Source organism: Penicillium rubens (genome assembly GCF_028828025.1).
Source record: "Penicillium rubens strain IBT 27055 chromosome Unknown utg000001l_segment0_segment0, whole genome shotgun sequence".
Lineage (NCBI taxonomy): Eukaryota > Fungi > Ascomycota > Eurotiomycetes > Eurotiales > Aspergillaceae > Penicillium > Penicillium rubens.
In genome coordinates, this window is record NW_026890599.1 from 5,099,976 (window position 1) to 5,114,186 (window position 14,211).

A 14,211-nucleotide genomic window follows, 5' to 3' on the forward strand; every position below is an offset into this window, starting at 1 on the left:
GGGGCATGCCGGTGGTAAGACACCCAACAAGCTAGATTTTTATTATCATTATGGAATACTCGTACACTAGGCTCTTTTATGCGGGATTAATATTATTCAGGGGAAAAAAGAATGCCCTGACGTCTGCCGTTAGCTATCCCGCCAAATTCTGGCCCGTTCAGGATCACAATCTGTTGAGGCTACGAAGGAGGACTGCTAGTGAGATAAACTAGCATGGAGGGGAAATCGGGAAGAAGATCCATGCTATGAATCTATAGAAAAACAGGCTGTATATGAAGCCTGTACTAACAAAGACATAGCAAACTGACAAAGCAAACTGACAAAGCAAACTGACAAAGCAAAGGCTCAGTCTGCACAAAGGGACAAAGGCATAAAGACATACCATACATGTCAACACAATCCCAGCTATGTACGCACTCAATTGAGATCATCTAATTGGTCGATTATTATATTAATCCTTCCTCCCGGTCAAGAATCAGGTTCACTGAGTACCTAGGTAGATTTCAGCCCGGGCTCAGACTCAGTGAGGTGCTTATGCCCATCACGTGATGGAATCTGTGATGTTCATGAACGCTTAGTGACTCAGTCTACGCTCAGACCATACCCAAAACACTTTGCCCCACATGTTTATATTGCTATCACTTTTTAATGGCCTGAAACTTTCATCGTGCTCCAATTTCTGCAGGTACACGATCTTCTAGTTACTTCTAGTTACGTTCCCTATTCAAAAAACGCACTTGAGCATTATGGAACGGATAGAATCTATCTATCCATCACGGGGCGGTTGTGTAGGGCGAAACCAGGTTTCATTCAAGCTGGCTAAGCGGTCTGTCTACATACATTTAATAAGTGTCATAGATAGATAATCCATTTTAGTGGAATCGATTTCATGGCGTTTTAGTTGAGCGATGCCACTCGGTAGTGAACTACGTTAAATACTAAGGTCCAAAGATAAAAATATAAAAGAAAAGCTACCAAGCCCAGGAATCGAACCTGGACCGCCTGGGATCCCTGAAGGTCAGAGGTGCCGTCCCTCAGGCGCCCTACCATTAGACTAACTTGGCTTTGTTATTGAGAAGTTTCCAAATCTTGATGAACATGCAGGCATTAATGGCGAAAAAGGACCAACTCTTCGCGGGCAGACTAGTGAGAAGGCAGGGAGGGGGGAGTCCAGAAGGGAGGAGGGGAAGAAGGAACGGAAAGAGAGAAGGAACGGAAAGAGAGAAGGAACGGAGAGAGAGAAGGAAGGAACGGAGTGAGGGGGAAGGTGAGGTTTTCCAGAGTGAAGAAAAAATCCGATCACGCCTTCCTCACCTTCCTCACCTTCCTCATTGTAAAAAGGGGAATAAAAGAGGGGAAAATATTTTGGGACAAGTCCGGCTGTAAATTAGTGGGCGGCCTAAGCGAGGACCACGTGACGCATAGATTACCCTCAGCTGACTCAGTGAGCGGATCAGGTTAGGCCGACTCCGTACTCAGTGAGAAAAAAGCGGCAAGGCCTGAGCACTAATACGGAAAGGTAACGCCAAGAAGTTCCTAGGAGCATCGAGTATAGAATGGCAATGCTTATTGGGTGGCTAAATAGCAAGCTCTATTATGGCGCAATTAATTGCAGTCATTTTTACTAGGATTGAAGATCATATTGAAATGCCAGCCTTTTTTTGATGGGACGATGGGTGCCACCTAAAAGTAGAGAGTTACACGTGATAGGACTAGCGTGTTATATTTTATTGATACAGCTTACGTAGGCCGCTCACCTCAGCTCAGACTTAGTGAGCGGATCAGAGCATGCTCAGTGAGCAGATCTGGGGTGCTAGAAGTGGCAGAGGAAATCAAGTACATAAGTAGTATTTGTACATATGTTGTATGCGAACAATGGCCTGGGCCAAGTCTGGAGATCCCGCCCCACAATACGCTACCCTAAGCCATCTAGAGCTTCTATTCCGTTATTGTACGGAGTAAGAGGATCATATATACATAGGGGGGTTTGCCAAGCTTATGCTGATCTTCGCAACCGTATGGCGCCGAGATAATATAACCCGCCCATGCCCGGTGAGCACATGCCTTCTTTAACCCTAGATATTTTAGGTCTTCGATTGATTTTCCTGAATTCACATTCAGATCAACCCACTAAGTACATATTATCTCGTTTGCGTATTGATTGAGAATAGGCCTTTCTATTTGGTACATGGGGGGTGATTTGAAAATAGGAGATTTAGACGCAGTATAGGTTGTATAACTCCAAAATTAATTAATATGTTGTAATAAGCAGCTTAAAAAGATAGATTAATACGATAAGATCATATGTAGGGTCTACTTACGTACACCGTACACAACCTTCCAAGGTTGGAAAATTCCAAGGCTATTACAGGAGATGATTATATGTTCGATATATCAAGTCTTCCAGGACCCCTGTCATTCATTTGATCCTACGATTCATTCATCCGCGAATATGGCCCTAGTATTTCTCCAAAACTATAACCATGACACATCGCGAAAACTCTGCTTTCTCTACTTTCTAGTCCCCGTCACATCTGGCCTGTCTCGACCTAAGCCCTTATGGAGTCCGTCTCCCCCTATGCAGTCTCTGCGACAAATCGAAGTGGCTTGATTGTCATCGTTGAAACACTGTTTATGACGTGGATGATCATGGTGAGTCTGATTAGACTGTATATGCGTCTTGCAATCAATGGACCGGTCAAGATTGATGATGTGGTAGTGTTTGCCGGTAGTGTAAGTCTTCGTTGGTGATTATCTCCTCTTCCAGCCTTTCCTCTTTTTCCCCCTAACCCCACCACCCTTTGAATCTTGTGACATATCTCTGAAATTGATCGGGTTTGATTTTCTAGGTAATGGCCATCGCCCATGTCGGAACAATCATGGATGCAATTTCCCATGGTCTAGGCCGATCAGAGGACGAAAGCTCACGGTCGAACTTAACACGTGCTGGTAAGGTCGCCTTCCCTTCCCCCGAGCCCCCAAACTCGTCTTTCAATGCCGCTCGAAAACAAATAAGAGAGGTTAAATACAAGGATACTGACGGATGTCATTCAGAATGTCTACGCAGCGAACCTTCTATTTCTGGCTGGACACGGCGCAGCCAAGATTTCCATATATTTACTTCTCAAACAACTCGGCCGGTAAGGAAGCTACTTGCTCTGTTCCAAGATTCTTCTGGGAATGGTGACGGCGTGGATGCTTGCTTCGATTCTTACGGTTGCCCTCAGCTGCTTCCCGCGATACCAATTTACTATGGCCCAACATTGTAGCAGTACCGTGAGTTATACTTGTTTACGTTTGTCCTCCCTACTGACAAGTGAGATTAGGGAGTTGCGTGGAAAATGGTCACTGTCTTCGACGTTACTACGGAAATCCTTACCTTCGCGCTGTGTATTTTACTAGTATGGGGAGTTCAGATGCGGTGGAAGCAAAAATGGGTAGTAGTTTTCGCATTTGGGACGAGGGCTCCGTGAGTGTCTGATATCGCAGAGGTAAATTCAATGAAGAAGAACTGCCACAACTAATCATTACCCGCGATATTCAGGGTTGTCATCTTGATCATACTTCGCCAAAACTACCTCACCCAGTCACTTTTCCATCCCGACGCACCTTTGCATCTATCTGATACAATCATTGTGACCGCCGTTCTTCTTCACTCCAGTATTATGGTATCTACAGTGCCATGCCTAAAACCGTTTGTTATTTCACAAACGGAAAGGGCCAAAATTCGTATTCCACGAATAGCGCATCGACCAATCAATCCCACGTCTACTCAACAAATCGAGGAGGGAGGGATGAAGCTGATCTGACTATTTCCCGGCAGTCGCAGGATAGCCAGCACTCACGACGTCTGATTATCCACCAGACGCGGGAGTGGTGGGTGGAGGAAGAAGAGTATGAGATGCATTCTATACAAGATAGCATTTGAGTTATATATACTATATTTTGGATGGCCTCCTGGGGAGATTCAATTGGAGGGGCAGTATCAGAAATGGGGTCTGATTTTGTTTTCTTTTACTAGCGATGAGGTTCTTAGGATTGACGTTTTTCCTTTTATAACTCACGTCAACATAATAATCGCTGTGGTGTTCTATATTTTATTTCTGTTTACAGCCGACAGGGATCCCACATATGCACGCTCGTCACACTGGTTCCGTCACACTGCGTTAGTTGGCCAGTTAGCGGCGCTAACGGTCGCCAACATGGCAGATGAAACACGTTTTCCCCTACATTTGAATTTGGAGATTCTATTCCGTTATGCTTACTCCCTATTTGGAAAGGAATTAGATCATCGGATTATTCTCATCTGAAGTAGATTGGATTACGATCATTGAGCTACTCAATGTTTCGGCGTGAGCTCAAACTTGATTGCATAAGGTAGGTCCAGTTTTGCGGGTTACCGTGACGTGGCAGATTTGTGGCGTCAAATGACATGCTAGCAGGATGAGGAGCAGGATATCAAGCTTGCCCTGAATGGGTTTTGTGCAGGATGAAAATAAGAGACAAATGTCAAAAATCATAGGAGACTCGGAATTACTGGTCCCAATTACGCTCACAGGGAAATACAAAACATCCAGCCTTCTATCTCAAACACCGTCACCCACAAGTATCAATTGAATGACATGGGATCAGAATATGGAGAAAGACGCAAATCCCTCGCGTCCATCGCCACTACCAGGACTCTTATCACTCGGACCCTCACCCGCAAAGATACCATTACGGACCGGTCTGATCAAGAGTCTGGTGCTAAGGGTCCAATCGGTCTCACCACCGTGTACAACCCTCCTGATGACATAGTGGCCGACTTGGTATTTGTCCATGGAGTCAACGGGGGCTCCCAAAGCACGTGGACCAAGAACGGAGATCCATCATTGTTCTGGCCTCAAGAATGGCTCCCCAAGGATCAAGCTTTCCAGGATGTTCGTATCCATACATTTGGCTATGCATCTGCCATTTCGCAGGCATCGGTTCTCAATATCCCGGACTTTGCGCGATCCCTGGTGTACTCTATACATGATTCACCAGTCATCCCAAGAGATAGTAAGGTAGGTATATTTGGACGCATTTTGAAGCCACTGATTTAATTATCTAACCGCTCGACATTATTCAGGCACCATTGATCTTGGTTGGCCACAGCATGGGTGGACTGGTCATCAAGGAGGCATTCATTTTTGCCCATGATAGTGAGGAAATGAAGCCGCTTGTTCGCAGAATCTGTGCCATCTTTTTCCTCGCGACACCACATCAAGGATCCGATCTTGCACAGACCCTGGATCGACTCTTACAGGTGGTTTCAGGGACCCGGCCATTCGTACAGGACCTCTTTCCGGGATCGCCGGCACTAGAATCGATCAACGAAAAATTCCCTCACCTTTGTGGTAACCTGCAACTTTCCTCATTTTACGAAAACAAGCCGATGAACTACGTGTTTGGACGAGGGCTTATTGTAGACAAAACCTCGGCAGTAATGAACTATGTCAACGAAAGAAAGATGTATCTCAATGCGAATCACCGAGATGTCGCCCGTTTTGCTTCCACCAAGGATCCCTCCTACCTCGCAGTTCGAAACTCGCTCGCAGCATACATTGAGAGCAAAAGGGACTCCGAAATATCTCAGGGTCAGCGGGTAAAAGGGGATCGGTTAGAGGCCTTGAATACATTCCTCGGTTTCTCCGAAGCCCCAGAAGGAGACTTGATGAGCAAAGATGACACTCGGGTTCCAGGCTCGTGTGATTGGTTCTTACGAAAACCCTCATTTGAGCGATGGCTGGATTCTTCTTATTCCCAAGTACTCTGGCTGCGAGGACGACCGGGTGCAGGGAAGAGCGTTTTGGCTAGTCACATCATTAACCATCTGAGGATCTTGGGCCAAGATTGCTGTTTTTTCTTCTTCAAGCAAGAGGACAAATCAAAAGTCACCATAAATTCTTTCTTAAGATCTTTGGCAAGGCAGATGGCCCAATTACACGCCGACATGCTGTCGGCCATACTAGACGTCGCGGCGACCTGGCAGGATGCAATGATCAACAAGGCGGACCATAACCCTGTTTGGCAGACACTTTATCTGCGCGGTCTACTCAAAGTTCCCCTCATGAAGCAGCAATACTGGGTCATCGACGCTCTGGATGAGTGCAAAGCAGGCTCCGAACTCCTATCTTTCTTGGAAAAGGCCCAAAAGCTCTGGCCGTTGTCGATCTTGGTGACTTCTCGATATCCGATGCCAACCATGGGTTTCACCAATCAGACAATTGAGGTCGTATCGGAGGTTATCGAAGAGCGCGACACAAAAAAGGATATATCGCTTCTCCTGCACGCCCATACTGATTCACTGCCTTCAAGAAACGCCGATGAAAAAAAGGCTATGGTGGATGACGTTGCCGACATGTCTAACGGGTGCTTCCTCTGGGTTGACCTAGTGCTGAAGGAACTTCAGCAGGCAAATACATCCGCCGATATCCGTAGAGTCCTAGCAAGCAGTTCCGACAGCATGGATAATCTTTACGTCAAAATTCTCATGGATATGGCCGACGCTCGGTTCGGGAAGGATTTGGCGAAGACCATCCTTACCTGGACAGCATGCTCATTTCGGCCACTGTCGATAGATGAAATACATCGGGCCATCGAGCTCGACATCAATGACAGCATCCACGATTTTGAGCGCTCCATCAACACATGTTGTCGCAACATCGCCTACGTTGATAGCCAGAAAACGGTCCGGTTAATTCATTTGACAGCGCGAGATTTTCTTCTACGTCAGAATATTGTCGCGGAGTTTAAAATTGAAAAGCCAAGTGCGCACAGGCGACTTACTCTGGCGTGTCTTCAGTATCTCTCCAGCACCGAGATGAAAGCCTCTCGTTCAAGAACGCTGAGCCTCTTCACAGAAGCCGAGAAGAAGTCCCCGTTCGCAGATTATGCATGCAAGTTTATGTTCAAACATTTAACTCTGGCCAGGTCGACGGACGAGGATATTTTTGTGGCCTTGGCGAAATTTCTCATGTCACCCAATATTCTGAGCTGGATTGAATATCTTGCCAGGCATGGAGAGCTGCAGTTGGTGTTCCATGCTGGGAAGGCCATCGACAATATGTTGGCACGGCGCTCGCAGCATGTATCCCCAATGGGTCTGAAGAAAAATCTTCGCCTCATCCAAGAGTGGGGAAATGATATTGTTCATCTCGTGACTAGATTTGGTCACCAACTTTCTCTCTACCCATGGTCAATCCACCACCTCGTCCCTCCGTTTTGTCCCCGCGATTCGACTGTGCGGCGACTATTTGGCTCGTCGCCTAGGGGATTATCTGTGCATGGCTTGTCTTGCATACTTGGCATGACTGCATGTCCACCATCTCGTATTCCAAATCGGCGCGGCTGATGAGCGTGGCGGTATCAAATAAGTACATGGCCATGGGCATGGCGGAGGGGCAAATCATAATTTACGACATTACCACATGCCAGGAATGCAATATTCTCTGCCAACAAGGGGCCGTATTGAAATTGGCATTTGGGAAGAGCGGAAACTATCTCGCCTCGACCGGTATAGAATCGGTGTCTGTGTGGAATCTGGACTCCTGGACTAAGATCTGCACGCTCCAAATCTCAGCGATGTGCATCGCCCTGACATTTACAGAAAATGACTGTTTTCTGCTTGGTGCATTGAGGAACAACCAGCTGGTTTCCTGGGATATCCAAAACGGTGGGATCACCCTGGACGAGCCGATTAATTGGACACATGATTCTGAGAATCGTGATATACAGTTCAGGCAACCTCTAGGCGCAGAGTTCTGTCCTCACCAAAAGCTCCTGGCAATCATGTATAAAGGGGAGTACCTTATTTTGTGGGACTTTGAGCTGGAACGAATCCATGATATATACGAAAAGGAGTCCGGGTCTCTATATGAGCCGCTGAAAAGAAGCAACGGAAGCACAACAGTTTGGAAGGTCGCCTTCAGCCCTGCTATCGACGCAAGTGTCCTCGTTGCGACCTACTCAGATGGAGATGCCGTGGTGTATGATACCACGTCGGGTGGCGTTCGAGGCGTTCTAAGGGGGGTGAATGCTCAGGCGCTGGCGTGCTCCCCAGACGGCCGCACATTAGCAACTGCCGACTCACGGGGCACGATTCGGCTGCACGATATGGAGACACTCAAAATGATATACCAGCTAAAGTTCAATGGGGACCCATTTGGATCCGAAGCCCTCGCTTTCACTTCAGACAGCAGTCGACTCCTCGACGTTCGGACCCGCCAATGCCGGATCTGGGACCCCGCGGTGTTGCAGAGACAAGATATCGACGATATAAACAGTGACACGGTGTCCGCCTCAACTAACCCTCAAGAGATAGACTACCAGATTCGGGAAGCTGTAGGCATCACGTCCATTGTCTGCGTCCCATCGGCTTCAATTGTCTTCTGTGGAAAGGAGGATGGATCCGTGGTTGTCTACGACTTTGCCTCTGAGCTCCGGAGTCAGCAACTGTTTGTACTAACTCCCGGGATTTCTATAAAGTTCCTCCACTTCGACGAGGGCATTCTCACCTGCACATGCTGCAGCCACGTAGTGAGCATGAGAGTTACGCGACGACCACGATCGGGATGGGATATCCAGAAGCCTTTTCTGAATTTATGCGTTGAAGAAATCATACAGCAACTGCTTGTCTGTAGCAAAAAGTCCCGGCTTCTTGTAGCCACCGAATCAGAAGATACTCTTTGGGATCTGACTGACTCTAGGGATAAGGGTCCTCTAATCCGCAACAAAGGCAAAGGCAAAAGATTTTGGATTCAGAGTTCCGCACATCCCGATAATCTACTTCTTGTGACGCCCACTGGAGCAATGGCGTACAACTGGACCTCTCTGGAATGCCTCAACACTGTTTCTCCGGATAATCTACTCCAACCCTCGACGGTGATCGATCGTGTGGCTGCTCTCCATCATCCTCATTTCTTCGCGACAATAACGAAAGACACCTCGCCTACTCAGTCCTCTCAGCCAGAGATACATGTATGGGATTTTAGAGTCTTCAGTTCAGATAGGACGATGCAATCCCCCGTACACAGCTTTGGTGCCGTGTCCTCAAGAGTCGAAGCGCTTATTGGGGCGCTTGATCAACGTTTAGTCTACCTCGACACTGACCGCTGGGTGTGCTCCATCAATCTGGAAAAGAGGGAGGAGCCTGTTATAAGACATTTCTTCATTCCTAATGACTGGATAATTCCCGCGGATAAGTTGCTACTGGATATTGGACGCACTGGTGAGATTATCTTTGTCAAACTAAATGAACTTGTGGTTATCAAGCGAGGTCTTGAATTCACACCCCACCGCAATGTTGATGGGTCCAGAAAAGGTAGCTTGACTTCCAGGCTTGGTTAGCTATTTGGGTCCTCATCTTCAGTTTCAGTATGGAATAGTTCAGTCCTCGCGATCAATTATCGAGGGATCAGTCATGATCGCTTTCGCCTTGTCCCGGGCAGAGAGCAGATTATCAAGATCATCCGGACAAACCCTCTCGCAGAGGATTATCATGTCCTTGAACACCCTGTTAAAATAAAATTGAAATTAGCCAGTCCGTTGCTAGCAACATTCCTGATACTGCGAGGATAGCCTTACTGTGGTTTTTGCGTGGAGTGAGGCACAAACAATGCATTACATATATTCCATGTCAAGGAGTAAAGTAGGTTTCTGCTATTCCAATCCTCGACTTGAGAGATTAAAGCAAATACTGTGTTAATGCATTTTGTCCCCTTCTTGTAGTGCATACTTACGGTAGAGTACAGACCTGGTTCAGATACGGGAATCAATGCTTTGTAGGCATCCGTATATGCCGGATCACTAACAGCATGTCTAGGAGCCCTCCAATTCCCTAGATCGTATTCATTGTGTGCATAAAAAGAGGCAACATCAAAAAAAAAGGCACGACCGTCTTCTCCAGTCGCGGTATTTCCATCCCAGCAATCCCCGTGGACAAGGCACGGTTTAATCGACCGCCCATCCGTCTGCAACGGCAAAAGAAGAGCAGGGACGACCTTGGAAAGAACTAGTTTTCCAAGATGGTCAAATTCAGGCCACATGAAGGCGGTCTGGGCGTGGGAGATAATGCGCGAAAGATGGCTAGAGAAGAGTTCACACCACGAATCCGTCCAAAGATCGACAGCCTGGACATTGCGAGTATGGCAGGTGGGCACATGGAACCCAAATTTGCCAGTTGGGGATTGGGATTTGAGATGAAGCTCTGCTAGGGAAGCGGCAAGGTTCTTTGCATCCGCAGGCTAGAAAAGAAAGCCATTATTTATTTGAACGAATAGTAGAGGGGAAAAATATTCGCGACAATTGGACGCTTACCTGCTTCTGGAAGGCCAAGAACTCGACGAGGAGAAAGGAATAGTCGATATTGTCTTCGGTGTATCTGCCCCATCCAACTGGTGCTGGGGTATGTGCGCACACCGAGTAAATTGACTTGAGGGACTCATACTCGCCTCGGCAGGTGATCATTCCGAGTTCTCCTTCTAGGATCTACTGAGTTGTTTAGAAGTTTGTTCTTGGGGAATAGTTTGTCGCTAGGGTCGTTGTATGGTGCTCTTTTTCCCTACCTTAAGAAAATAACTCGTAAGTAGTCCCGACGGAAGTTGGATTGTTAACCGTGCAGTGCGTCCGTAATGCGATTGACCGTGTTGAGTGGCATCGACTACTTTGCTCCTAGCGATTGGAAGATCTGGGCGAATTCACTGCTAGTGAGACACTGTGTAGGATTCTGCTGGCGGAATTAATGTAGAACAAACGTACATTGTAGAATGCTCGGAGGCAACTGGCATTTCGTGAGGTGATTATGTTCCACTGTCATATTTCGGACCTTTGTGGTTTATTTAAATCTTCGCTGCAAATATAAAAAAAGAAAATGAAATTTGAGAAAATGAAGTAGAAATAAAGAGATCAAGTGGGCTTGACAGAGTAAATCGTGAAACTAATCGTTAAGGGTCCGCTGAGCTCCTTTTATACACAAAATCCTCCAAGGTTGCGAACTTCGATGTCGGGAAGAGGGGTTATGCGGAGATAATCTGTGTTGCGAAAGAAATATAAGTGGAGCCCATAAGCCAAGAATATGTACATATCCATCATTGATGATATGATGAGGATGGTTGCTTAGGTGGAAGGGTATTGGTTGAATGGGTGTATTCTATAGACAACCGCAAATATCGCCCTCCGGATCTTTCACATCGGGGGATGTTTCCAAGGTTCCTTCCAAGGCTGGGCTACTTCTAGGGGAACCTCGGAACTACTACCATATAGTTGGATGCCATGCAGGTGGAGTAGTAATATTGACCATACTGCTACCTAGGTATATATCACTACGGTATCCCCACATGGTGGGGTAACAGGTTCCAAGGTTCCCCTCTTTTTAAACTCAACCAAATCTTGGAACCGGGCATAGATTAGGTGGAGGCATATCTCCCTACGCCGTTGTAGTGGACGTCTTGCTTTGCTTCAAACGTGGCAAGATTCTAGGCCCCATTCTTACGTCAACAAATATCGGACCCTGCGTCGGGCCCGTTCCTGGTGGTGATTATCCTAGCCTCGGGAGATGTCAACAGATGACCACCATCGGTAAATACAAAGTCTCAACCTTTCAACTAGAGGTGTCTCCACTAGTGGGCGGCTGCTGGAAATCCAAATATAGCTTTCGCAAGTCCGAATCTCTCTATAGTAAAGCTTCGGCACTATCGCACTCCACAAATTCCCTGTGTTTGAGCAACATAACCCGGTCGAACCAATTAATATAACAAAACCGGTGCGCAACTGCGATGATAGTTTGCTCGGGGAATTCCTTCTCGATAATATCCTGCATAGTCACCTCCGCTTCCCAATCGACGCTAACACAAGAAAACTATTAGCTTCCATCGCAATGAAAATCCAGAAAATTTCATAAATCGATAGAACAATGTCTGGACATATCATTACTTGCTTGTGGCCTCATCCGAGATCAAAAGGACACTTGTCTTCACAAGAGGCAAGCAATTGCCTCTGTCCAACCGACCAGTTCGCAGCAGAGAACACCATACCCAACCCCCCTTTGGCGTGGAGTTGATAGTGATGATAACCAGACCATCCGCAGAGGGATGTAATTTGACCGTATGCCTATAAATAAATGAGAAAAAGATGAAAGCCGTCAAGTGTATGACCAACTCACAGACTATTATCACCCAGAATTTGCCCAGAATAAGGCCTAGTAGGCAAAGGCACAGGACCGGCTTCCGTCCCCAGTAATCTGAAAGGATTACATATAGAAGCGACAGCAGGAGACCTAAATCATTATTAATATCAGCATACATGTGGTAGAGGTACAGGTATTAGGGCAAGCTACCAGGGATGACATCGAAGGTATCCTTGTACCCTATCACGATAGCCAATTCTCCCTACACAGCCTCAGATTTGCGAGCGTTTGGATCCAGCAAAGCAATTCCAATTCCTGGGTCCAAGATTGCGTTCCCAGCGCCAGCCTGATGGATACCAACCTGGTAATTCCGGCAGGCGATCTCTTCAAAGACAGCTGTCTGCGGCGCATTTAACATAAAAATTCCAAAATCAGTCGATAGTCTGAAAATGGAACACACGACTAGGATGAGGGATTTCTTTGATTTCCGAGCCAGTGCTCGGGCTGGGTTTGAGACTAATAGGGAGTCTGTCTCGCTGCTTGGAGGCATTCTGCCATTGGCATTACTAGAGGAAGACGGTTAAAAGCTGAAAGAGAGAATGATCTCCAAAATCTACAATCCAGGGAATAAAGAAGTAGGCATCACCCTAGCACCATTTCTCTCGCCCTAAGGTACCCTAAATTGCCGTTATCGATTGGCTTGATGTGGTGGCATCCTGTTTCGGCCCTCTTCCTAGATGTGTCTCTCTTTTGTTCACTTTGGACCCTTGAACTCCGAAAACAATATCAAACTTGTAACCGTTGGTATCCAAATGTTAAAGGATTGTATCCTACGTAGGATCCCCTTTTTTTTCTTGACTCTGTTCTGACTGTTAACATCTTCTTATCGCATCCCAAACGTCGGACCTTGGAGTTCGGAGCCCAATCTGACGTTCTTGAAATGAGTGAGTGATCTCGACTCCTTCAAGTGGGATTCTTCAACCTAACACCGTTCGCGGTTTGATGCAGGAAGGATAATAGAGAGGGTCACAATTCTGTCGACCTCCTCCACTGGCTGCGATAACTCAGTCTGCGCTACTATCAGATGAAAAGGGTGCCCATGAATACATAGGGATATTTTTCGATACCCAAATATTACTGATTGTTAGACACTTCCAAGTTTGCATGCCAATTCATACAGTCCATTTTTGGTTACTTCTATGTCATTATGGCAACTGGGACTGGAGTTACTTTCATGTAGCCATACTTCTGTCTGTTTCCCAACCAATTGGTAAGATGGCCGAGTTGGTCCAAGGCGCCAGGTTAAGGTATACCTTAACTCCACAACTAGCAATAGTTTCCTGGTCTCGAAAGGGGCGTGGGTTCGAATCCCACTCTTATCAAATAACTTTTTGTTTTTGCCCATTCCACCTGAGAACAAGGCCCTTTTTTAGCTCAATTGATGTGATATTTTGCTGTCTTGGTGAAGAATAGGTGGTTGAATGAAATTTTAGGGCTGTGCGTTTGCTGGTCTTAAGTCTATCAAACTTGCTTGCAAACTGCATAGATGAATGAAATTTGTATAGATCCTATGTTTTATCTAGGCTAGACTCACTAGTTCTCACTGTCAATTGAATTTGTTCTCCCCGTTATTCTACCCATTCTTATCGATGTTGTTTGATTTTTATAGATAAAACTAGCCATGTAATCGTGACAAGCCCACCAACACACTACCCGTAGTTGGTGGGCCCCAGTATTTCACCGATTCTCAGTATTTCACCGATTCTCACAATTAAGTATCTTTTATATGGCAACACTATATAAAAGGTACCTAAAACACCGTACACAAATAATATCAATTTTCTCACTAGTCAAGAAGCCTAGGGGATATAAAATAAAATATATATATATTATATAGTATTCTAATCCTATGCTATCAACCTTGGTAGCAAATCTTAGGTGCGAAAAGTAAGAGAACAGTTAATCACTTTTGTACAATATTTAAGTGGATTTTTCAGAAAAGCTCTTCATGTCTCTATGTCGCATATTCAGAGTTAATTTTTTAGTAGGAGATCGACTAAACTATC

General features: G+C 46.1%; 4 protein-coding genes across 4 annotated transcripts; 2 read left to right on the top strand and 2 right to left on the bottom strand.

Annotated features, from left to right (window-relative positions):
• Positions 1–2,559: 2,559 nt before the first annotated feature.
• Positions 2,560–3,928, top strand: N7525_001985 (uncharacterized protein; the record flags this gene model as incomplete). The annotated part of the gene is given in 7 exon segments (XM_061212127.1): positions 2,560–2,733; positions 2,850–2,949; positions 3,055–3,140; positions 3,169–3,276; positions 3,327–3,469; positions 3,545–3,644; positions 3,662–3,928. 7 exon segments carry the CDS (start codon positions 2,560–2,562, stop codon positions 3,926–3,928), a joined length of 978 nt encoding a protein of 325 aa, XP_061071353.1.
• A 694-nt stretch (positions 3,929–4,622) lies between these two features.
• N7525_001986 (uncharacterized protein) lies at positions 4,623–9,369 on the top strand (the record flags this gene model as incomplete). The annotated part of the gene is made up of 3 exons (XM_061212128.1): positions 4,623–5,045; positions 5,111–7,180; positions 7,294–9,369. The coding sequence occupies 3 exons, from the start codon at positions 4,623–4,625 to the stop codon at positions 9,367–9,369; spliced, it is 4,569 nt and encodes a 1,522-aa protein (XP_061071354.1).
• A 39-nt stretch (positions 9,370–9,408) lies between these two features.
• N7525_001987 (uncharacterized protein) lies at positions 9,409–10,509 on the bottom strand (the record flags this gene model as incomplete). Its single annotated transcript, XM_061212129.1, has 3 exons — positions 9,409–9,525; positions 9,762–10,265; positions 10,333–10,509. Coding segments are annotated over 3 exons (798 nt in total), but the record flags the coding sequence as incomplete, so codon positions are not given.
• Positions 10,510–12,407: 1,898 nt separating this feature from the next.
• N7525_001988 (uncharacterized protein) lies at positions 12,408–12,695 on the bottom strand (the record flags this gene model as incomplete). The annotated part of the gene is made up of 2 exons (XM_061212130.1): positions 12,408–12,545; positions 12,606–12,695. 2 exons carry the CDS (start codon positions 12,693–12,695, stop codon positions 12,408–12,410), a joined length of 228 nt encoding a protein of 75 aa, XP_061071356.1.
• Positions 12,696–14,211: the final 1,516 nt, after the last annotated feature.